This window comes from Pogonomyrmex barbatus, unplaced genomic scaffold (assembly GCF_055798465.1).
Source record: "Pogonomyrmex barbatus isolate J1 unplaced genomic scaffold, ASM5579846v1 scaffold20, whole genome shotgun sequence".
NCBI lineage: Eukaryota > Metazoa > Arthropoda > Insecta > Hymenoptera > Formicidae > Pogonomyrmex > Pogonomyrmex barbatus.
Window position 1 is genome coordinate 61,041 of NW_028297117.1, and position 25,411 is coordinate 86,451.

Consider the following 25,411-nt stretch of genomic DNA (forward strand, 5'->3'; position numbering starts at 1 on the left):
GAGAGGCGAAGAAGGGAGGGGAGAAAAGGGGAAGCTCGCGAAACGAAGGCTGCGACAGGCTGGAGTTTATCTCTTTTTTTAGGTTATAAGGATGTTATATCTCGAAGAGATACTCGGTGCAAAGTACAAGGTACGCGCGATTACAACCAGATACTTTAATTTCCCCGGGTACACCTGTACGCCCCTCCTCTCGCGGTTTATTACAGGCGGGTGCCACGGTAAAGCTTGCGAGCGATTCGGGCGATGATCAAAGGATTAGATCAGCTGTTGACGTCGCGAATCAACGACGCGCGTGCATCGGATCGTGATGCGACATGTCGCGGATGCGTGAACGACGAAGCGGAAAGCGTTTTCGCGCGAGCGAACGCTCGACGGGAGCCGCGCGAGTGCTCCTTTAGTGTATCGATTGAATATTCCCGCAGTAACCACAGGCGAGCTCGTACGGAATTAGGTTAAAGGACGGCGTTACGTCGCCGAGGACGGGACGGCGGATTCGATCGCTTACCGTGCGTCTGGCGCACATTCTCGCTCGGGAAAGAAATGCAGGGAGACACACGCAATCCCCGTGACACGTTCACGTTCACGTCACTGACATTTCTCCGTGAGGCACCGGGACACGACACGACACGACACCGCACCGCACCACACCGCACCGCACCGCACTTCCGCGCGTCGCGTTTCGCGAACAGGACCGTGGCGATCGACGTGAAGCGAGTCACGAGACGAACGGGATACGCGGGGGATACGCGCGCGGTCGAACGGACGAACGAACGAGCGAGCGAACAGACGGATGGGCAAACGAAACGAGCCGACAAACGCGAGGCCGTGGTCGTGTCACGGTGGACCGGAGTCGAAAGCACCACGTTAAATATAGGATACAAAATTGTGCGATCGACGGGATTCGCGAGCGCCTCGCGGGATGCGCACACGACCGAGCGGTACACTCGGCGCCGTTTATCGCCTCTCGCCTGAAGTTAGGCGCGTTGCGTTCGCGACGTGTCGAACCTAGCTACTCCGTACATCGTGACTCAAAGTACGCCGTCTCTCATAACTTTGATCTAACGGAGGCGTGCGAGTGCGAAAAGTCAAACGTAGAGAGATTCCAAGAGATTAATGATAATGTTAAATAAATAAACATATAAGAGGATAGTTTTAGGTTTCTTTTTTCAGCCATGATACACCATATATATAAATATATAAAAAATGCGTTCGACTCAGTAACTGCCTTACTTCAGACGTGAAAACGTAAATGAGGTGCGAATATCAACGTTTTATCATCGGGTATTAATTTTCACGGTGACCGCAATCGTGATATTCTTTTGGTTAACTTCACGCCGAACAATCATCACGCTCGAACAGATTGACGATCCTTTCTAACAAAATTTCCAACATAATTTTTTTCAGGATTCCTGGATTGTTATAACATATATATATAATCTATAATCAATAATCACATTTATATATATATATATTATATATATTATATATATTATATATATATATATATATATATATATATATATATAAATTATTTAAAATTGTTGAGTACACTATAATTGCACACTGCACAACAATTCGTCCTTTGTTTTCGATTTCACAATCTTACTCTGTATCAAAGTGATATTTTATAGGATATTATACTTCATTTGTTTTTATTATTATTCACCTTTGAATAAACACAGTCTAATCATATTAATCGAAAAAATAAATTACTGATAATACTACGAAATATGCTGATTAATTATGATTTTTATCTTTTAACGAAGTTTCAGCTATTTCAAGTTTATTATCCGATCAAATGTCTACATGCTTACTAATTTTTTTTAACAATTTTACTTTCTACTTAACTTTCACGAAATATATCAAGTGCTCGCTGATGCGCGCTCAACTTTCATAAATTTGTAAATATCCTTACACAAGTCTAACTTAATAGGCAAATATATATATATAAAACACTAGAAATTATTTATTTTGAATATTAAAAGCACTTTACTCAAAATAAACAATTAATCACTCAAAATAAACAATTAATTATTTTTTGGTATTAAATTTCTATAATAATAATATATATGCTTTTGACGATAAAAAAGATAAACACTATTTTTTTTAGCCGATGAAAGCGCTAATATTTTCTTTCTCTTGTCTCTCGATTATTGTTTTCGATTAAGTATCTGCCCGATATGCAATTCGCGTCGCATCAATCATTATATTCGATAACGAGCTTTTGTTTCCGCAACAGGGCGGCCATATTTTCCTATTGCACATATACCTGCAAATGGACATTCGTAATTACGCAACACGCATGCACGTGTGTACTCGCAGCGGGATCGAAGCAGCATTGTGTTGCATGTAGCTTATTATTTCCGAAAATTCGATACCCGTTTCGTCTCCACCATCAGTTTCGACAGCCGGCGCGAGGGCGCGCGCCGTTGACGGCGCATGCGCCGTTCAGCTTAAACGTTTAGCTCCAATATCTAGGAACAATTCGTTTCGAAGATGATGTAGTTTGCCGCTTGTGAATTTGAAACAAATATTAACATCGATACAATTTTTGATATAAATTTAATTTTTGATGCGTAACAAGAAAAGAAGCTGTTTCTGTTTCAGGTTTTTTGTGCAAAAAATCACTTTTGTTTAAACAACATTTTTCATCGAAATTATTTTTACTCTATCTTTATGTTTTCCAATCAAATATAAATTATTCGCGGCGCTATTTAACGGCAACTCATTCTAAAACATACTTCACTATTCGAATAAGTTTTAATCACATTTAAAAATGAGAGATTTTAAGAATTCGTTTAGTATACAATATTCTACATGAATCGCGTTCCATTTGATAACACTTGTAATCTGTAAACTTTCGCACTTCTTCGTAAGTATTCGAAAATTTCAGAAATCTAAATTGAGAAAAAGTTCAAAAAATTTAAACTTATTAAAACTTGTCAAATTTTATAAAAAAAAGTTTCACTCGAAACCATGCACAAGCCACGATTTTTCGCACGAGACATGATTTTTTTCACGAACGCGGATGTGGAATTCGTTTATGTAATAATAATCGCGAGTACCGAATCGTGCCGTTCGCTCGCGCTTTTCGCGAGGCGCGACTGCCGTTTGCCGCCTAGAGAATTTTTCTGCCCAACAGCTGGCAACCTGGATATCGATTGTCATTATTTATATCGTACGTTTCCTCTTCAGTCATCGATTCACTTTTTACATTTTACATTTTTACAGTAATGAGAGAGTTAAGTTTTTCCCACGGGCGTATGGTACTCTAAGTTAGCCCCCACATGTGTGATCATAGGTGTTGTTGAAGGGGAGTCGAGTGTGTGAAGAGAATGACGGATAGCCAGCAGCAGTTTTGCTTGCGGTGGAATAACTTTCAGGCGAACATCACGAGCCAGTTCGAGGCGCTGCGAGATGACGAGGACTTCGTCGACGTTACCTTCGCGTGCGACGGCAGGCGACTCCAGGCGCACAAGGTCGTCCTTTCCGCGTGCAGCCCTTACTTCAAGGAGTTGTTCAAGGTTAGAAAACCATTTTCTTTCCGCTCCCCACCTTAGACGTATCCCGCCCCTCTACCCCCGCCGCCCCACCCCCTCCTGCCTCTCCGTATCCCGTCATCCTTCTTCCCCCTTTCGTCCTCCGATGGCGGCGGTCGTTTCCCCTCGCTCTCCCCCATTTTGCCCCTCCCACCCTCCGTCCCGCCTGGCGTCTCATTGCCCCTCTCCATCTCCCGCTCCCTCCGCCTTTCCATCAAACAGGCGCTCATGTGCGTGTGTGTACGCGCGCGCGCGCGTGTGTGCAATATGTGCGAATGCGCGCACGTAACATGCATTTCCTTCGTCTCTCATCTCGCGATGAATAATTCCAAAATTACACAATACCTATTTACGTGACGACCTCTTACGCGTCTTATCTTTTTTGTCGAGCCTCGGGCTCATTTCGCAGCGAGGCGTATCCGTGCGTGTGGGTTACGTCACGACCGTGCATGTATTTTTCGCCCTCTGTCTCCCCCATCCCCTCCCGATCTTCCTCACCCGTCTCTGCCGCGGCCTTTTTCGCGACCGCGCCGAACAAAATTTATAATTGCTGTCCGGCAATTAACGCGCCGGTGAGGGGAGTCGATAAACGGCCGACGGCTCCGCTACGTACGTTTGTTCAATGAAGCAATATTGGCGCTTTCGGAGATAAAATTATGCAACTGTAATCCATTATTTTATCTCTTGTATATATATATATATATATAATTTTTTTTTTTTAAGATGACTGTAATTACTTAAATGACAGTAGAATGGAATTATAAAGGAGAAAATTGTAGAGATTATAGAATATATTTCAATGATATGTGCTAATCACAGATAATAAATATCTGGTGATTTAAGTTGCAAAAATTTCATTTAGAAATATATGGAATATGGAATGAAATATATGGATATATGGAATTTAATCAAGGATTCAACAATGCTAACGTTTTCCCTAAATTTTCTCCAATTTTACAATCATTTATGAAAAATATAATTACAAAGCTAATTTATGAACATTATATGAACATTATATAATAGTATGAACTTGGTATTTGGAAGAAAAGAAAGTAATGAGTTTTTCATGATTTACTTCTTATTTTATCAATTTTTTTTTCTTCTTTTTTGATAAAAATGTTTAACACATACAAGATTATTATAATATGATTAATAAGTGCATTGGATTTATTTTGCAGACAAATCCTTGTAAGCACCCAATAATTTTTATGCGGGATGTTGAATTTGAACATCTACAATCACTACTAGAATTTATGTACGCTGGAGAAGTAAATATCTCGCAGGCAGAGTTACCTACATTTTTACGTACTGCTGAATCTCTTCAAATTCGTGGCCTCACCGACTCCCAAAGTAATCAGCACAACAACGAAAAGGTGTGTTTAACATAAATTTGCACATTTGTGCCAGGATGTAATGTGTATCGTAATGTATAACTTTTTTTTTAATAATTTGCAGCATTTGAAGACAAATAACATCCATGCATCAAATGGCCGTGGCCTGATCTCACCAACCTTTGACGATGAACGCAGTAAAACTCCACCACCTTCGAGCCCTCCACCACTGAAAAGGCTGTGTAAAAGAAGTGATTCACCTCCAATTTCTAGTCCAACACCCTCTGTGCCGCCTTGTGCTACCATTGCACCACGTTCGCGCCCGCTTATCGAGCCTCAAGTTCAGCTCGATTGTTACAAAGATCTCGATATTGTTGAGGTATTCTATATATATATATATGTGTGTATTATGATTCATGTAATTTTTTATAATATTATTATTAACAGATCAAGAAAGATTCAAGAACTTTATCCATTTTATTGTTCTTAAAGTAGATTACGATTAATCTCTTACTTCTTATAAACTTTTAAATTTTCAATCAACTTTGTATTGAGTACGCATATAGAACAGAAGTTGGACTTGAATCAGAGATCTATGTGTCAACTATGTATTGACATACAGGTCGACTGTGTGTCAACTATTTTTATATGGAACCATTTATTATCCTAAATTTTAACTTAAATTATTTTATACTTAATTGTTGCATCTTTTTATATATCTTGTGTATAGATACATAATATCTCTTATTAACATATACCTTATATGTTTTCAGCCAAAAATAGAATTACCTGAATATGGCAGTGATGACGATTGCTCACCTAAACAGGAAGCTAATACATTGCCCAGTGGATTTCTTAGCTTGGATAGTGGTATGGAAGTATTACCATCTTATCCCTCATCTTATCAAGGTAATTAGTTTATAAGATATTTTATTAGAAATTAAATATTAGAAGTATTAGAAGTAAATATTTTTATTTTTCAAAAATTGAATTTTTTAGATGTACATTTTAATATTTTTTATATTTACTTAAAAATATAAAATCATTAAAATCCATTATTATTTTATTTTAGGAAACCAGAACGTAGAAGGAGGAATGCCAGGTCCATCACATGGAAGTACGGAATTAAATCAGGAGCAGCAAGGTGAGTCAAAATTTACTATTTCTTGGTAGTGCGAGCACCATTACAAACAGCAACAACCTAGCCATTACATCACAAATGTCAAATGTGAGTAGAAACAAAAGGAAGCAGAAAGGAATCTTGATGGTTTGAAATGGTAAGCTCGTGTGTAGCTCGGTAGGTCTTGGTAGGTGGTAGGAGACATTTGACACTCGGAGGCTGTAACAGGCCTGAGTCCACAGAGTGCAGTTTGCAGTTAAGCAGCTGTGTTGTATGAACGTTACCGAAATAGCCCGGAAACTTGAATCATTAACAATTAAGTCCTGCGTGTACATATTCAAAAACAATCCCATCCTATTATGCTTTATAATCTTTTGTTTTCCTGCTTCACGTGTATATTAATACGTATACATATATACATACATACATACATACATACATACATACACTAGAGTGCCCTGGTAAAATACAGAAGAAGAATAATCGCTTATTAAAAAGATAATGCTCAAATAGTGTTACCAACAAAAACTCTTAAAATCATATGCTTTCTCGTTTACTAATTATAAATGCCATATTTACATGTAACAAGTTTTTAAATTGGCTTGTACATATTGCTTTGGATCAAATCAATATGATATAATGAAATGATATGGTTAGTAGTATATAATTTTTATGTACATTACATTATAATTGCACATTAAATTAAAGGCTAATTATTGATGAGTAAATGAAAAATATAATACACAGGATTATATCTGTTATATACTTATGATTACTTCACTATTATATATATCTATTCACTATTATATATATCTTCACTATTATATATATCACTATTATATATATATCAGTACATTGTTTCCTTAATGATTTGAATACAACAATTTTGAATTGCTGACTCGTATTTCAGTTCTCGTTTTCTATGACAAAAACAAATATTAATAAGAATCTACATTACTAAACAATTTATAACTAATAATGGAGATTATGTTATCACATAAAATGAACTCTACTTCATCGAAATGAATTATAAATCTGCGTTTATATGTCTATAATAACATCTATTTTTCTATTTTGAAGTATTACATTTACATGTAGTGGAAAAAAGTGAATGTGCAGTACAATATGCAAAACAAGACTCACTAATTTACTGGTTCTCATTATTCATCGATTCATGCTTACCATTGTTTTCAAACTATATGTTTTTTCTTACTGCATTACCATTGTTTTGTCTGCCAAACATATTTGACTCATCGCATCCTTGCAAGTGATACTCTTGCGGGGGGACCCTTTTTGTACTGTACCGTGCAGGCAGCAAAAATTGGGTAGCGCTACATAGGGTTGTTTGCTGGTTGTTGCTGTCCTGTGGTGGGTGGTATCATTCTGATATTATACGTGGTGTGACAAGGCGTGGTGCTATGCTGTGGTAACGTGCAATGCTGTGGGCTGCTACCGGTTAGAGCAAGTTGTGTGTGTGTTGCAGCTGACCTGCGTAAACTGCACTCGCTGGACCCACGCCCCTGTCCTGTGTGCAACCGCATGTACAGTAACTTGTCCAACCTGCGGCAGCACATGCGCCTCATCCACAACCCTCAGAGTGTCACTTGCCCTCTATGTAACAAGCCATTCAAGACCAAGCTGTACCTGAAGCGTCACCTGGTCAGTTTCCACGAACTCAGTGTGGCAGACAGGCAACGTCAGGAAGAGATCTACCAACATCAAGTTAAGGTTCAGGTCCAGGGACAGGGACAAACGCAGGTTCAGGGAGGAGCACAAGCTCAGACCCAAACACAAGTTCAGGCTCAAACACAAGCTCAGATCCAAGCTCAGACTCAGGTGGATAATAAGGTGCTTTTAGCGACTCCTGTCCCACCTGCTCGGGGTACTACCGAGGAAGGTGGGGCTAGCGGTGGTGGGAGCACCACAGAACCAAAGCTCAGATCGTATCAGGCACAAGCTGGCGATAATGCTTACCCGATAGAGGTAGCGCAGATTGGTGATTCAAAGCATTTTGCTAGTGGGATGTTGCAATTTGATGCTACGTATCACTAATATGTGTACAGGATTTATTTATTTTTTAATCTATCGCCCAGTATCATTTTGTGATATAGTAACAAATCAAGTTTATCTTTATTGTTTAGTGAACTTGTGATTCAATAGGAAACGTATCTTCGTAGTTGACCGACAAGTAGGTAGAAATAACGTTACGACACAAGGCTGATTCCGTATTTAATAATCAGGTTCTGAGCACTCAAGTGCGCAGGTGCATAACTTATAATTTTTAATCTTTTAAAATGCGTATGGAATTCTTGTCGCACGTGTACGAGTGGAGGACAAGAAGTCAAATCCGATTGACGGTCGCGTACTTGATTGTTTTCGTCCGTAATAAGACGCCTATATAGATCATTCATACGAATGATTCATACGAAGGTCGACAGTGTATATAGGTTTGGGAGACTAGTTTACATATAAAAGTCCCGTGCCTATTCATCGTAAAGATGAACGCTGATGAGGGAGAGAACGACTAAAATGCCGATGGTGGAGCAGCCATCCCACCTCGTACTGATAATTCTGCAGCCGGATACTTGTTGTTTTATTTAATGCTATACAGTGTTATACAGACTACAGATATTTACTACAATATTATATTCTTACAGAGGATTATATTTACTTTATTATTGCAACGCAATGTGCAATGACATAGCTCGTACATGATATATTTTTCACATGCATACATTGCAATATACAGCCAATTGACAGCTCAACAGAGTAATAATATTTATTATTAACAGTTATCAACAAACCGTGATCGCAATAATGCAGCAGATTGAATTTAACAATATATAATAAGAAGGCAATGTCTCTGCTGGTTTCTTACTTCTAAGCGCGTCCATAGTAGGACTTGTTCTTTAAGTCTTAAATATTAAGTCTCTATATAGTATATTATGCATATTTATAGAAATAGTATAAAGATGCTTATTTCATTCTATTCCTGTAAAGGATCATAGACTATATTTTTAAATTATTTTTTTTTAGTTTATATTTAGTTTTTTACGTATTTTAATTTTTATTAGAGAAAAAACTTTTTAAATATTAAAGTAATATTTAGTATCAGAGGAAATTTCGGTTTCGCGTTAGGTTCATATAATAACAACAACTTTGCGAGAGAGACGGTATACCTTTGTAAGAAGGAAAAAAGTTTTTCTTAAAAATAGTTTTAATAGTCTTAAAGATTTTTTCAAAAATTTAGCATTATGCATATGCATATTTATTACAATTACGATAATTATTTTTATAATTATTTTTATTAGTTTCTATCTTCCTATTGCAACTCTGTTATCTTTAATGGTGGGTTTCAGTTTTAGCTTTCTATAAAAGTAAACCAGCATGGATATCTGCCACACAATTCCATAGCCATAGTACCACACAGTACAACTCAGGATCTTTTATATTATATTTTACAGATGACAATAGTTCCATAAGTACGATTTATAATAACGATTCTAGGAAATGGGGCACAGAGTATGTTCCCTAGAATCGTAACTTTTTAAGTCGTACCATTCATATGACAGGCTCCTTACCTCACATACAATCAAATTAAACAGATGCAGCTATATATTATTATAATATATTTACATACAACAATTTACAATAGTACTGGGAAGTTGCAACGACTGCAACCAACACAGATTGCCGATATTATACAAACGGTTTTTATTATCTGTTATTACATTGGTAAGTGATTGCAATGTTTTTTTACAAGTTAAATATACTACGGATATACATTCAAGATTTTTTGTTTATGATATGAATGGATGCCCAGCACAACTGACAATTAGTACCGAAATAAGATTAGATTATAAATGTTGCATATCATATTATAATATTGTTATACATTTGCCAAGCAGTGTTACATTCATCAACTCTCAGGCCTCGGATCATATATGAATTTTCTGTTTCTTATATATTTTTATTATACGATACTATATATAATATACATTATATGTAATATATAATACATATACTACAATATATTATATACGCATATATAATATATAATTATATGTAGAATATTATATATATAAAATATAATGTCATATTTAGACTTATATATATTATATATAACTAAACATCACAGACGGATGCGTGCTACACGAGCGCCTTTTGAGTTTTAATATCATGCGAAAAATAATTATACAAATCACACAATTACAATAATCTAACATTTATAATAAGCTGTTAAAACATGATGATATATGATCCACTGTGCTGATGGTTACTCTCATAATTTGAAGTGAATAAAACGAGAAAACCGGTATCGTGGAGATAACAATGAATTCAACAATCAGTTTAATACGGCTTTAAGAATGAAAGATGTGTATACTATTATTATGTTATATATAATATATATAATTAATTGGAAATATTCAGTTATTAATTTCTACAATACAATATGTAGAACAAATTATAGAACAAGAGAGAAAGGCATATTTATTTTACATTATGATTATGCATTTGATATTTTTATGTTTATTATTCTACTTAGCTTGTTTTTTGTGTTAGCAATAAGATCTACGATTGATATTATTTATAAAAGTATTATTTGTACTGTTAAGATCTTTTCTTTGATATTCGATTCATTTTAGTAGTACTACTCGATCCTTTGCCTGAGATCCATATACTGTGTATATCAGAGTGATGTGTTACAGAATGTCACATAATAGTAAGCATCATTTGACAGGCCGGACTTCGCTGGGCATTAAAAACCGGTTAACCTAGCTAATATCACAATACAATTTCGAACATTCACTGTTATAATTGCGATTATATTACGAATTCAAATGGTGTGCGAACATTCCGTAATCCGCAGCACGGAGACAGCAGAGAACAGAAAATAGGAGAAAAAAAATAAAAAAAAAAAAAGAAAAGAAAAGACAGAAGATGAAAAAGAAACGAAACGATGGTGTTATCGGTCGAACAAGCACACTTATAAGCTAATAGAAGAAAAACTCGCAAAGAACTCTGCATATTTTTTTGGATCTAACAATACAATTTACCGTATATTAACGAAAAGGATATTGACGACACACATCGTGTCGTAAGAAGTATCTTTTAGTGATGAAATACGAACAGTACTTGCCATTTTTTCCAAAAAAAACTCGATGAGTAGGTACAGCAAGCTCACTGGAAAAAAAAAAGTATCTTTTGTCTGCGATAATAAGTTTTAACTTTGTCCTACTGCGATTTAGCATTTGTATCATGCGTTGTTACGACTATTATTGCTATTACGATAACTACTACCGCTATTATTACCAATAATCATTACCACCACTATTACTACTATTACTATTACTACTACTACTACTACTACTACTACTACTATTACTACTACTACTACTGTCCTACTACAATTACTATTATTACTGTCGTTAATTCAGAATTTTGGATGTGTACTGTTTTGAAAATGTTTTATGTTCGAAAAAATGTATATTTGTTCCCTGCGTCGCACGTTACGGCATGCGTCGCTTTTCTCGATCATAAAAACCATTATCTTTTAGCGCATTTAATTATGTGTTGTATATATGTAAATTATTATGTAATTTGTATGCGCGTCAAAAAAAAAAAAAAGGTAACTCGTGTATTCGATCGCTAGTTGTTACTAATATAGCTGTAGCTATAAGAAATATTTCTTTGATGGAAGGTGGTAAAAGGTTTCTCTTTTGAATGATAGACGTCTTCCTATTTTTTTGTGCTGTTGCTATTGTAATATTGTGAAACATTTTCACAACACTGCAATTTGACTTATATTACTATTTATTCGATATTCGAAATGAAAAATTTAATTCTAGTCATCAAAACGATGTTTTTATTTGAGATTGCATTTGGTGAAATCTATATTATTTGAAATTGTGGTCAGTATTAATATTTTAGAATTAATGTTTGAATCGAAAGATTAATAGTAATAAAATATTATATTTGGGGAAACATTTTTTCAAAAATATTTTGTAATTGTCTGTTGTGTTTACATGTTTCTAATATATTTTCTAGGTATATTTTGAATTAATTATTAAATAATATATGTATATATTATTAGTTTAAGAAAATAAGCCCAGTATGCAAGAATATATGGTACTTAATATTTTTAATTATTATTTTATATATAACTAAAAGTCATATTAATAATTATTAAAAACAAATCTTCTATGTTGACATAGGAGATTGGTATAAATTCTTAAACAGACTTTATACATGAACGTGATAGTGATAACTCTTTATCTTTAAAATAAGACTACTCGAAAACAAAAGAGAATATTATTTTAAAATTGATAATATTAAAGGTGTAAATGTGTTAAGAAAAATACATTATGGTCTTCGTTCGAATGAGAAACCGCATTTTTTTAACGCAATATAGTCTACATAATTTTTTTATCTAAATTCTGTTCTCGGTCGAGATATCGATCTTTTACGAGTGTACTTTTTCAAAAATATTATAAGCTTAAGAGATAGAGTTAGATTTTAGTACGCTCGAGAGGCAAAACTGCGAAATTTTCGATGTAAATAGCGGCAATTTTTCCAATATGATCGTATCGAGGAAAATATTTCGCTTCTAAAGTAGTCACACGCTAATATTTAAGTATGATATTTATTCGAATCATGGCGTATCCGAAGTAAGTTATTCTCTAAAATAATTCTCTAAATAAGCGGGTAGGTCAATAGCGTCTTGTGCTATCCCACTTATATAATTATAACGGCAATCGCATTGCAAAAGTATACATACGACTGATTTTCGATGAGTGCGAATGTGAGTGTGCGGTATGTACTAAATTAAGGCGTATAAGAAAGATAAAAGAGGAAAGGAAAGTGAAGTACAGTGATTTGTACTTGGCGGAATTTCTGAACAGATAATTGATGAGAAAATTCGTATCGGCTTCCTCTTTGCCACGCGTGAAAGAAAAAATATCGCGTATGCGAAAAACGACCTGTCGAGATTTCCGATAGAAACTTCAAGATCATACATAAGGAAAATTGAATTTTGCTTATATTAGTAAACAAATGAGTTTTCTCTATTAATAAAATTTTTTGAAATTTAAAAAAAAATGAAATAATATTTCTTGATTTTTAAAGCTCTTGACCATTTATCACAGATATCTGGATGATGACGTCAAAAGCGACAAAGTATATAATACAAAATATATTAAAATTGATATATTTTTTGATAATATAATGTTTTTAACAATAGACAGAACAGATCAGTAAAATATACCAATAACTCTTCTTTTGCTTTGGTACTCATTATATTTAGAGATGAAGTGTACCTAATTAAAAAGCTACAATTCGATTCAATTCGAAAAATATTTTAATTTTTGCAAGAATCTTCATCACGTTTTTTCGTTTCTGACATCATAATTTAAGACATCATAATTTGGTTGCAATGAGTCAGCACAAGTCTGAATATTTAATAAGTGACATAATTAATTCTTGAATGAAACATACAAAATATTTTATTTTATAGACATTTTTTTTAAACGTCTGATTACATTAACGATATTTATTTAAATAAAATGAAAGTTTAATAGTTGAAAATACATTCTTGTTAGTTTCTATAGGGGCACTCGTTAGGTATTAGCAATTTTCTAGTGACAAAACTGATAGAATAAAAAAATCGATGAAGTGCTCTTTTTAGGCTGATCCTGATGGGTTCTACGAAAGTGACTTATTGGCTTAATATAAACGCGACGGAAGTTGGCGGAAGAAAGTGCAAATTCTCCGATTTACGCTTTAAGATATAGACCTTCTTGTTTTCAATAAGCAATTATCTGGACAGAATGAGCTCTGCATCAAAAAAGAACATAATGACAACATTTACCGAGAGATGTATATTTTACTTTCGGCTAACATTTCCGCTAAATATTTTCCCCATAAGATTTGATACGCCACGATAATTTATTTATCATAACTATGCGGCACTGCGTTTTATATTTAACTGACTAGCAGTCGGTGATGGGCGTAAAGTGGTTTGACAAAGTATTTGGATACATGTGCAGACATAAATATGAATGTTTGTATTACAAGATTAATACATTTTTATCGTGAGTTAATCGAAAAATTATCACATATTGTTTGATACAGAAATAAAATTGAGAAAATATTAAGACAATATCTATGTAACTTTTACTTCCAATAATGATAATTAATTTTACTTAATCAATTTTTGTAGATAAACGCGTCATAATAATTTTCAGAATTCTCTATATTTTCCTATAAATTTTTTTACTTACATCTTTTAATTTCACTTGTCAAGTATTACTCTGTTAAAAGTATTTAGAAATAATTATACATACGGAAATTGCATTCTTGCGCATGTATCCGAGGCCCAACACTACAAGTAGCTTAAGCATCGTTGAGCTTGCATCAAGTACGCTTGCAATTTACTGCACATACGCTGCACTTAATTTATCGGAGATTATCTGGAGCAAGACTTTGAATCTTTGTGCATAAGTGAGAAGTGATGAGCCACGAATGATAACGAGGGAAAATTCTTATGACTGTTCGATCATTGAACGAATGATGAAGTTGTACAGAGGCTACCTCCATTTCGTTATAAATAGCTCTTATGTTATTTAAGTTTTAACATTATATCATTCCAGGATTGCAAAAAAAAAATTTTTTAAGTATTCAGAAGGATTAGTGATATTTATGAAAATGAGTAGTATTATATGTTGCCGTCCATTTTGTTTATATGATAAAATGATTTAATTTATTTTAAACATCTTTACTGATGTTGATTATTTTTGCAATATCACAACATATGTATACCGATCCAATATGCATTGCTAATTTTAATATCTATACATATTAAAAGAGTCCTTAAAAAAATGATGATTGTGCATGCTGTATATCAAAAAGTTATAAAAGTTATAAAAGTTTATAAAAATTTATGGTGGGCGTTCAATTGTTTTTTTACTGGTATGTTAATTAATAGAATTACATAACCAATTTAGTTTTAAAGTAAAACAATTTTTAAGTATTCTATCTTTGATTTCTTATCTTTAAAAATGCATATATTGATTATGCAATCTTTATTCTTTTGTATCCATTTATTCGATTATTTGCGATAAATAATATATTTCATTAATTTAACATTATATATTTATTTCGTAAAAATATATTTCATTAATTTAACGTTATATATTTATTTCGTATCATACTAAAAATTTATTTTAGAAAAAGCACATATTGATTATGTGACCAATTTCACTATCTTAAATCTTTGTTGCTCGATTATTTGCGATAAAAAAAGATATTTATTTCGTATTCTGTATTAAAAATTTATTTTAAAAAATGCACAAATGTTTGATTCAAAGAAAGCTTGCGAAGGATCGCGCGACACTGTCGAGTCGCATCACGTATAAACCCTATACATGTATACAATGTGTGCGTTAATTTCGCTAGCGACAGGTGCATCAAGTAGCCATAGATTTGTAATCAAGTGTGCTTTCCACCTCACCCCTCGTTTTTTGCGACACGTAGTCAGCAACACGCAAGTCTCATTGTTTAATTGCAATATCGACGGGGGATATCCTCGTCGTATTCGATCGACGTGGGTCTTTCGCAGCTCTCGCAAATATACGACACTACATAATTCTATCATAATAGCGATGTTCCTATCTTACGTTCGTGTTTTTGTACGTGTTTCGATCACGAAAAAAAAAAAAAAAGAAGAAAAGAAGAAATTATCGCGGATCTTTCCGGCTATGAAAATAAATTTTCGTTAAATAACCGCGATAACTCTCCGTCTGGCTTAGCGCAATATCCCGTCGTAGCGACTCGTTCTGTACCCGAAATTTTGTCAAACGAATACATTTGAATAAAGTAATTCACATTTGTACGGAATATGTATTACGTTATTTTTATGAGATTACTAAAAAAAAAAAAAAAAAAAAAAAGAAAGAAATAACATATGTTGCACTTTTAAGTTAATCTTGAATCAATCACATTGCTTTACATACAGAGTATTTCTATATCTTTTCTTAAATATATGTTATTACAGTATATTTTTTACTTAAATTGACAAGTTTGAAATGGTGCAACTATATTGAGAAATGGTGAGTCCCAGAGAAAATGATATTGTAAGGTATCCTAAGTGAAACTTCAATTTAAGGAATTTGAGGTCCAGGCATCACCTCAAGATATTGCGATAATTGTCTGACGATCGGGGAATCGGGCTTAGAGAGACTGCGAGAGTCTCCGATCTTAGCGGCAATCGGCGGGAAACGAGAGACGAAGATGTGAGGGAGATCGGAGAGATAGAGAGAGAGAGAGAGAGAGAAAAGATAGATGAATAGAGGAGGCGGAGGGTGATTGTTGATGGACGGCGACACGGATGGACGGAAGGAACTAATCTAGATTGGTCGGCTGGTGTGTTGCAGCCACCGGTTTCAATACGGAGACAGCGGGACCACCGTCGACGGCATCGATAGTAATATCGAGTGTTACCGGCGCCGTGGAACCGGTCTGCACCTGGGATACCCCGCGGCCCTGTCCGCGCTGCGGCCGCTTCTACAGCAACAACAGTAATCTGCGGAGACATCTCAGATCGGCCCACGCGACCGCCCCCGATCTCCTCGAGCTGACGTCACTGCAACGGAGAACCGTGGTGTTGCCGCCGTCGAACCTGATCCCCGCCGCCTCCTCTTCCTTCGTCGGAGGACCGTAGCGATCGTCGAGTAGTCGTCGTCGTCAGATTGGTCGAATTGGAACGCCCCGCGACAACGTCTCCACCAAGAGACGTTGCCACAACAGCGTTCTCTTGGAGTGTAACATTAAACGGACTAGTCAGCCGATAAGTTCCTCCGACGCCGAAGATAAATGTGGACGATTGTTATGGATTGATTAGATATCAGCGCAAGCACAATATTTAACTACTATTCTTGATGTTAAATTAATTCATAGTGTGAGAGTTATTACGAGACAAGATTTTTTTTAGAGTTGGACTCTGATGATTCAATTATCGATGGAAAATTTATATTATTTATACTTTGATTCCTCTCTTCATCTGATCATCGATAGATTTATCAGTTAAAAGATCATTACAGTGACGATATGTTTGTAATAATAATACTGATATTCTCATTCATAAACAAACATATTTTATTATTTTAATAGCGATGAAAGTTAAGTGAAAGTAATTTATTTTGCCTGCAGAAACATTCCTATAACTCTTTGAAGTGTCATATAATTATATTAAGTTTCTACTTCTATATTTTTGGAAATATTATACAATTTAAAGTATTATGTTCAATTAGACAAGATAAGAAGATAAAGTGTCATTTTTTTACATAAAAGAAATAAAGATATTCTCTCGGAGAACAAGATGAGTGTATTTAGTTAATCCAAGAGATTTTATCAGCCAACATTTATTCTGCATTTCTTATTAATCCTAATTAGAGGTTATTTCTTTTACGACTTATCATTAAATGTTACTATAAAAAAAATTCTGAATTTCTTTTTCATAAAAGGTAAACATAAAATTGCTTCTTCATAACAGTAATTATCGAGTTTGACCTGTGGCGTGTGTTGCAAAGATAATTGCACATAATAACAAATAAAGCCACCTGGCTTTTTTTTCTGCAAGGTTTATACAACGCTTAAAAATCACAAAATTAAACGCGCGTTTTTTCACAATTGATGATTGCAGCGCGAAGAGTACGTCGCGGTAGGCCACGGCTCGGAACCAGAGGTGGCAAACACTCGTCGCCGTCCGTTCACAGAAACTCACCCTCCAGGAGCGACTGGCTACCCTTGGACATGAGAACGACCCCGCCGGCCGCGATGCCTGCCTATCGTGGATTCGAGGAGCCCTCGTCGGATGGAGTGGTCAGTATCGAATGAATTTGATATCACGTCACGTTATGAATGCACACAGATATATATTTTCAAAGATATTCTTGGCTTTCTCTCTCAACCTACCTTTGTATATTTAATTCTTCTCCATATTTTCACAAAAATAATATCGCAAGTTTATGAAATGTTAATGTTTCTTTTTGTAGGTCCATTTGGGTGAGGGTATAGCTGTTTGCGAGGAGCAACTGAGGGCCGTCAAGTGGAGTGATTACCGCAAGTTGACACGTGGATTAGCCGCGATATTGTTTAGCCCAACAGAATTGGCAACGTGTTCAGTTACCGGTCAACGTTGGAGTCGTGCCGGCACGGCTACCGAACGCCCTGTGAAACCTGCCCTTGACAAGGCTAAAGTTCAAGCCATTATTTGTAAGTGCATAATAAGAAAGGAAAACAATACGTTAAGGAGTACGCGTTAGAAGATGTTTCTTGAACACGCGGAGAATTCTCTAAATCTGTTTCTCGAGTACCAAGTTAGTTTACATCTTCGCTGTTGCAGCTTACGTAACGTCGAGATTTCCGTCAGTGGACGTTAGTAGCGTGAAACAGGTTCTGGCGTACAAGTGCAAGGAGAATTCTACCGCCCTCAAGATGAAGTCTATACGATACATATGGTAAGTCTAGGCAATTCTTTCGCCTTAGTTTAGTAAAAGCGAGATTTCTTTGTACGGTCGCGCGCGAAGATCAAAGGTCCCGTCTTCGTATTTCTTTCATATCTAATTGCAGCGATAGACAGGATACAGATACGTCACCGCGAGGTGAATCCGAGGACAAGTGAGAGGGGGTCCAGGGTGCGTGCAGGGTGCAGCCCGCCCCTCAATTTCGTCGCGTCCTCCCGCACCCTCCATCCGATACGATCCACTTGTCGCAGTGCTCCCGGATCCATCGAGGCCACGGCGATTACTGTAACAATAATAGTAACAAGCAGTACGTCGACGGACACCTAAGACGCAAGCACGAGGAAGGGCACAGAAGCGACTCGTCTCCTATGTCATCTACGCAGGCAGGTCTCGAAAAGTTGATGCCTCTGCACACGCTTCACGGCGTATTTCATTCCACCCTACGAACGGCGACGGCCTCGTATATTTAATCGCTGCTTCAGCAAACTACATCGATCGAGATCTAATCCTAAAAGGATAGGATGGAAAAGGAACGGAAATATTTCTGATCGTTTGGACGATACCCAACGTTCGTTAACTTTCTTTATCTCTTGTTTTTTATCATGAAAATTTCCATTTTCGTGGTAGGGACGATCGTACTTTTTTACGTTCAACACGTTCAACAAAGAAAGAGATTAACATGCTTAAATATAAAAGATACACCGGAAACGCGATTTGTAAAGCACAAGCACGATAGATGAATATAAAGAGTAGAATGTTTGATAAGCTCGCGTAAAATAATACGCGTTGTTTTGAGGATAGAAAAATTCAGAAAGGTGAAAATGAACGTTGTTAGATTATATTGCAGCAAGATTAGTCGTGTTATATGGGATCTTAAAATATCGGTACTTCGAGTATACGCGTCATTTTTGGAAGCTGCTGGTTGCCTCGTAGTGATTCAAATTATTCGTATATACCAATCATGGCTAACAGCTTCGAAAAGTTTAATATACTTCGAGTAGAATTAAAAACAAATGGGCTTTATATTTAGGAGGTTTGTTCAAATGTCCGTATCGTGAATTAATCGGGACGAAACAATATTCCTATCGTGAACTTTCTTTTCAGTTTCCACTTTTATTTTAATGACAATGTCATCGCGCGCCATGCTTTTTATCCGTTTTCTTTTTTGCACTCATTAACGTAATCAGGAGAATGTAAGTATTGAAAGAGCAGCGCAGATGGAGAGAAGTTCATTTTATATATGGGCATTCATCTGATTCACAATACGGACATCCGATAGTTTAAATGAAGAATTTTAATGAAACGCGATGAGGGATTATTACGTAACTGCTTGTCTGAGAAGAAATCATTCCTTCGTATACGCGCGTTTCTCTTGTTAAAAGGTAAGTCTGTCTGGCGCATAATACGTTTCTTTTCTCGTAATAATATATAGATTCTTCATGCGACACGTAAAAAAAAAAGAAAGGAAAGAACGTAGATGTAAGGATTACGATTTACAAAATACGTTGCGAAGGGACGATTCTGCGCAAGAATATACGTACTTTAGGAGGATTTATTTGGTTTTGGCTGTGAGTTGCGACCACACATGCGAAGGAGGAGATCCGTGTGGCTCTAATGAAAGAGAACGCACCCTTCCAGAGTGAAGGCGAGTGATAAATAGTGAGAAGGCAATATTATAAAGAAAAAAAAAGAATAAGAAATGTTATTAAAAAATAGCATGGTCGGACGGACCAGTCCGATCCTACCGGGATACAAGGGTAGACTTTCACATAGAGTATGCCTAATATATAAATACATAGTATAAATGTATAAATACAAAATAATATATTATAAATATATTATAGTAATATATACACATATATATTACTATATTTAATATATATTATTAACGAAATAGATGAACTTATATATTATTTGTTGGGAGAGCATATTACATATATTACACATATTTAATATATTTAGGATATTTATTTGTTGATTTGATGAGATATATATATATATATATATATATATATATATATATATATATATGATTTTTATAAAGATTCGTGCGCGCGGCATGGAGAAGCCGGCCTATAAAAGCGTTTCAAAAAATGAAAAAAAAAGGATTACAGCGAAGAAAATGGGTGCATGCAGATTTTAATGATGATATGTATGACATGAAATACATAATTAAAGTGTTCTCGCACGATTGCAGCTTTCGTCGATCTGGTCGTTATACGTATATCGAAACAGTTCGATAACAAGCGTGATCGTGCAAAAACTGTCTTCTAAGGCACAGAGGTTTTAACGATTTTTTCATCTAGCGGGACAGTTATTCGTGATTTGCCGAGTTACGAAATTAGCCGACTGATTAAGCCCGGTTCAGACAGTCTGTTTTCGTCATTAGCGGCGAAAGCAGTGGGATGCGTTTTTAAAACAACCGCATGAAAAGTAACAGCAACGAGAAAAAAGTTACCGAGTTTAATAACTGCTATCTCACCGCGATCAAATTTTTTAATGAATGGTATTAAAAATTTTATTAAATAGGGGAATTGAATATAATATGGTATACACTGTGATTTGTTACTGGCTCGCTTAACGATATAACTAATCGAATAGCCTAAGATAAGAGCAATCCTTTTATCGCTGGCCTATTGTTACTTATAATCTAAGAGGTCCAATCGATATTGCTTTCTCTTTTTATCGTTAAGTCTATTAAGGAATTTATGTTTTGTTTATGGTTTAGTTTCTTTTTTTTTTTTTTTTCTTATTTTATCATATACGGGTTAGAAAATGGAAAGAGTATTTAATTTAATTATAAATATATATTTTATTTTAGATGTTACAAGAGAAAAGAAATATCATTCACAGAGAGAAGTAGGCGAAAAATACTGAATCGGCCTTAATTACGATACTCACTACAGTCTATTGCAGAAACGCTCGAAGTGACGACGCGTATGTATATATGTATGTATGTATGTATGTATGTATGTATGTGTGTGTGTGTATATATATATATATATATATATATATATATATATATATATACATATATATATACATATATATATATATATATATATATATATATATATATATATATATATACATACACATACATATATCCATGTATGCACATCGCATACATATTCCCATGTCCATATACACTCAGTCACGCAGCAACCTCTCGTGTTTGCAAATCTGCGCATTGATGAGACATTGGAATAAATATTCTTTTTTCTTTTTTTTTTTTTATGAAAATAAAATTTTTGCGTGAATAAAAAAAGTGCAGCGAAAGGGTTCTTGTTTACGAAAATAAATTTATTTCTGAAATTGGTGATCGTTAAGGATAAATTTCGATGAAACTAATTGAAAATTTTCTTAAGAAGTGATACATTGATCGCGCTATTATTGTTTATATTTTGTATTATTCAAACTGTCTTGATAACGCGGAAGACATTAAGATGAAAGGAAGTGATGCCGATGTGAAGAAAGACATGCATCCGTTGTTTTAATTATCATACTTTACTTCATACTTGAATGAAGTTTGATATTATCTCTTCGCCGATGTCGTAATAATTTGTCTTATTTTCCGAAACTTCTACCCTTTTAGACATTTTTCATGAGAACGATATATTCTTTTGTTCGATTTCACGACCGGCGTCATCGCGAGTTTGCATCTTCTCATGCTTACACGTGTGTTATATTACGGAGCATGCGGTAGAGAGTACGTCGTAGCGTTTTTGACTCTTCGATCGTTCACATAATTGCTCCAGAGTAGATAAACGAGCTTGTAAATAGTCACCGAATGTTATACGATTACAAAGATAACGAGATAATTACGACACCGCGATGGGGGGGGGGGTTCCTTTCCGGAGCCCCCTTGTGTTACCAAGCGCCTACGATTATACGATTATCGTGCTGCTCTGAACGGAGAATGGACCTCGATTTTGAAAAGCGAGATATATAGAACCCTGGCCAAAAGACACACAGAGCACCTTCGGCGAATCGTAAAATGCAGACAAGAGTGCCAATACGAGGCGTACGAAATTTCCGAGTCCACTTCTCTTTTCGGCTCACGGGGAGAATGCGTATTTACCTGTGTACTAAGCATACCATAAAAACACAAAAACTAGTTTCCAACGAAGAATATTAAAGGAACGAGATCGTTACGACATTTACGCGTAATAGATAGATCGCGAGGTAGGTAGGTTTAAAAACAAAAAGGGTATCGAACGATGGAGTTAAATGAGACGAGCGAGAGAGAGAGAGAGAGAGAGAGAGAGAGAGAGAGAGAGAGAGAGAGAGAGAGAGAGTGAGCGAGAGTGAAAATGTGAAAGAGAAAGGGAGAAGGGAAAGTATGGAAGTTTGACTGGACAAGTAACATACTCCATGCCTTATAATAATAGGTAAAAAGTATGCGTAAGCAGATCTATTTAATTAGCGATTTAAGAATTATAGAGAGATCATATTATATACCGACGCACCTGGCGATGGGAACTAGATCGTGAAGACGAAGCAGAAAATTTTTATTCACCGTAACAGTATTTGCAAATAAAAGTCGAGAGATTGATAAATTATCGAGTGGCGTCGTGAATTCCCAGCGCTCCGTGCGCGCCTTCGTAGATGACAAGTGAACACTAATCGAAATATTTACTCAAACAAAAGTGCACGACGATCGAAACGGATGAGAACATTCTTACAAATTCTATTCCATTTATATTTCTCTGATCCATTATATACTTTTATACTAATCGCGGGATAATATCGAGCGACACATTTTTAAACAACTGTATAATAATTGACAATGTCGGCACAGTCTAGAAAAATCTGAAAAATGAATAAAAATGGAGGAAAACGGAAAGAATGAAAATTGACGATATCCGGAGATTTTACTCATCGTGCGCTTTCGTTTCTCTCAATTGTAGTGAATAGTGAGTATCCCTAAACGTAGTAGGGAAAGTGATGCCACTAAATCGAACGATGCTGCGTGATTTGGTGTAGTTTTTAATCGCTTTACTACGGGCCGAGATGAGATAACTGCGAGGGATTGGATTGGGTTAGACTTGCGTATCGCAGTTTTTGGCTTGTATGTTTTCATCATTTTTCGCAGTTCCCGTTTTGTTTCGATCGCTAAATTGTTCGTCAGTCATTTGCGTTTGGATCGCATACGACATTTCTTCATTAGAAATTAGATTTTAGCATGGGTGATATTAGTATTTCCAATCAAAATTTCCGCGACGCTCTTGGAACTTAGAAATTGTGCTTGCAGTGCAAATGTTTCTGATCGCCATTGTAATCCGTGAAATACGAAATTTAGGAATCAGCGACGAATGTTACTACTAGTGGGTATTATGATTTCTCCTGTATACACGCGCAACATAAATTACGTGTAATTTGCCCAAAGATAATCGCATCTCTTATGGTTACCGTGTAATAGAACACATCGAGCGCTTTATCCCGTAGGTAATGCGTAGTCTCTAAAAAGCTGTGAAAAAAAAAAAAAAAACGATAGCGAGACAAAATCGATCGTTAATATTTATTTAGATGCGCGATTCATAATAGGTGGTAAGTCATCCTCGAGATGATGTTTTTTTTTTGTCGGACCCTTATTCGTTGAATATTATCCCATAAATGATATGATTTACTTACAGAGTGTAAGAAAGACTGGCAGACCTTGCATACGGTAACAATGGATTTATATTTATGCAAATGAAATCTCTCGCGTTATTCATTTGGACATTGTAAGTTTTGCTCATGTATCTTTGTTATATATATATATATATATATATATACATGTATATTAATGCTTAACGAACATACAGAAATATAAACATTATTTGGTAAAAATTGCTTTTTAAATGGATATTTTATTTTATAAATAATAAGGTCTGATCAGAATCTTCTTACATTGTTTAGAATTAAAGCCCTCATTAGATTATTTCATACTCATAACATCGGCGAATAAGTTTCTGGAAACTCTGTAAGAAACTGCAACAGCCATAATATACGATTGTTATTGGAAGGTTTCTTTTAAAGGATTTATCGGGAAACTTTGTGCGCGACTTGAACAGTTTCTAAAGAGACATTTCCACAGAAACTATTCGTCAGGAAAAGTAGCGTCACGTGGTAATACTTTTAATTCGCGCTAGATATTCATCTTCATCAATTTGATTTAATAGATTAACAGAAAACAGTATTGCAAGTTGCAATAAGTTGAAATAATTACATTGTTAAAATCGAATTGTTAAAGTAATTATAAACTATTTACAAAAACGGTTAAACCAGCTAAATCTTTATTTTTTTTAAATCGTTCTAGTATTGTTTCCGACGTTTGAAGGAATCCCTAGAAAAAACATTACGAGCATCACTTTTCGATATTTCCAGGAATTAATGCGAGAGACATTATTCGTCGTTCTGATTGAAATTACGTAACGTTTATTTCATTTTCAAGATTTTTTTCAGGGATTGCTCTAGTTAGATAAGTGGTGGAAGATGAATGTAATTTATATTTGCTTTATAATTCTTAGACGATAGATACTACGATGAAAAATACACCGCTGTGCGGCTAGGTGAAACATATTTATGCAATAATAGGATAATAAGTAGGAAAAATGTATAAGAGAATATTCACACGTGAGTATTCTCGAAAGTGTTATTCTGTCGGTGATCAAAAATTGTTGATCCACGTGACGCGAAACTTTCCTTTGGCAACCGTTGGCAATATCGTCGAGGGAACTTGGAGGCTCGAGATCGAGAGATGGATGTGGATTCGATCTTCGAGCAACAGTCCCGCGATTGTGATACGCTGTAATAATCGTCAGACGTCTTAATCCGTTAGCGCGGCTTATTGTTCTGATTTGTTGTGTCATTTCGAACTTCTGTGTTATTTTTAATAAATCCATGGATTATTTTGTT

General features: G+C 35.4%; 1 protein-coding gene and 1 pseudogene across 4 annotated transcripts; one reads left to right on the forward strand and one right to left on the reverse strand.

Moving 5' to 3' along the window:
- Window positions 1-2,031: 2,031 nt before the first annotated feature.
- LOC148936511 (uncharacterized) lies at window positions 2,032-3,199 on the reverse strand (annotated as a pseudogene).
- On the forward strand, window positions 3,145-25,411 carry LOC105422361 (uncharacterized). Of its 4 annotated transcripts, none has more exons than XM_011631709.3 (9): window positions 3,148-3,524; window positions 4,718-4,912; window positions 4,995-5,249; window positions 5,644-5,779; window positions 5,943-6,014; window positions 17,689-17,867; window positions 18,041-18,260; window positions 18,391-18,505; window positions 18,618-25,411. In XM_011631709.3, exons 1-9 carry the CDS (start codon window positions 3,336-3,338, stop codon window positions 18,667-18,669), a joined length of 1,413 nt encoding a protein of 470 aa, XP_011630011.1. In that variant the 5' UTR covers window positions 3,148-3,335; the 3' UTR covers window positions 18,670-25,411. The 4 variants fall into 4 exon arrangements, with proteins under 4 accessions (XP_011630010.1, XP_011630013.2, XP_011630011.1 ...); XM_011631710.3 differs by having other exon boundaries at window positions 18,624-25,411; XM_011631708.3 differs by lacking the exons at window positions 17,689-17,867; window positions 18,041-18,260; window positions 18,391-18,505; window positions 18,618-25,411 and adding an exon at window positions 7,474-15,884 and having other exon boundaries at window positions 3,145-3,524.

Bases quoted from the DNA above. Each gene is read 5' to 3' on its own strand.
- LOC105422361 (XM_011631708.3), top strand. From the start codon at position 3,336: ATGACGGATAGCCAGCAGCAGTTTTGCTTGCGGTGGAATAACTTTCAG. The intron at 3,525-4,717 runs GTTAGAAAACCA...TTTATTTTGCAG, and splicing joins ACTTCAAGGAGTTGTTCAAG to ACAAATCCTTGTAAGCACCC. The intron at 6,015-7,473 runs GTGAGTCAAAAT...TGTGTGTTGCAG, and splicing joins ATTAAATCAGGAGCAGCAAG to CTGACCTGCGTAAACTGCAC.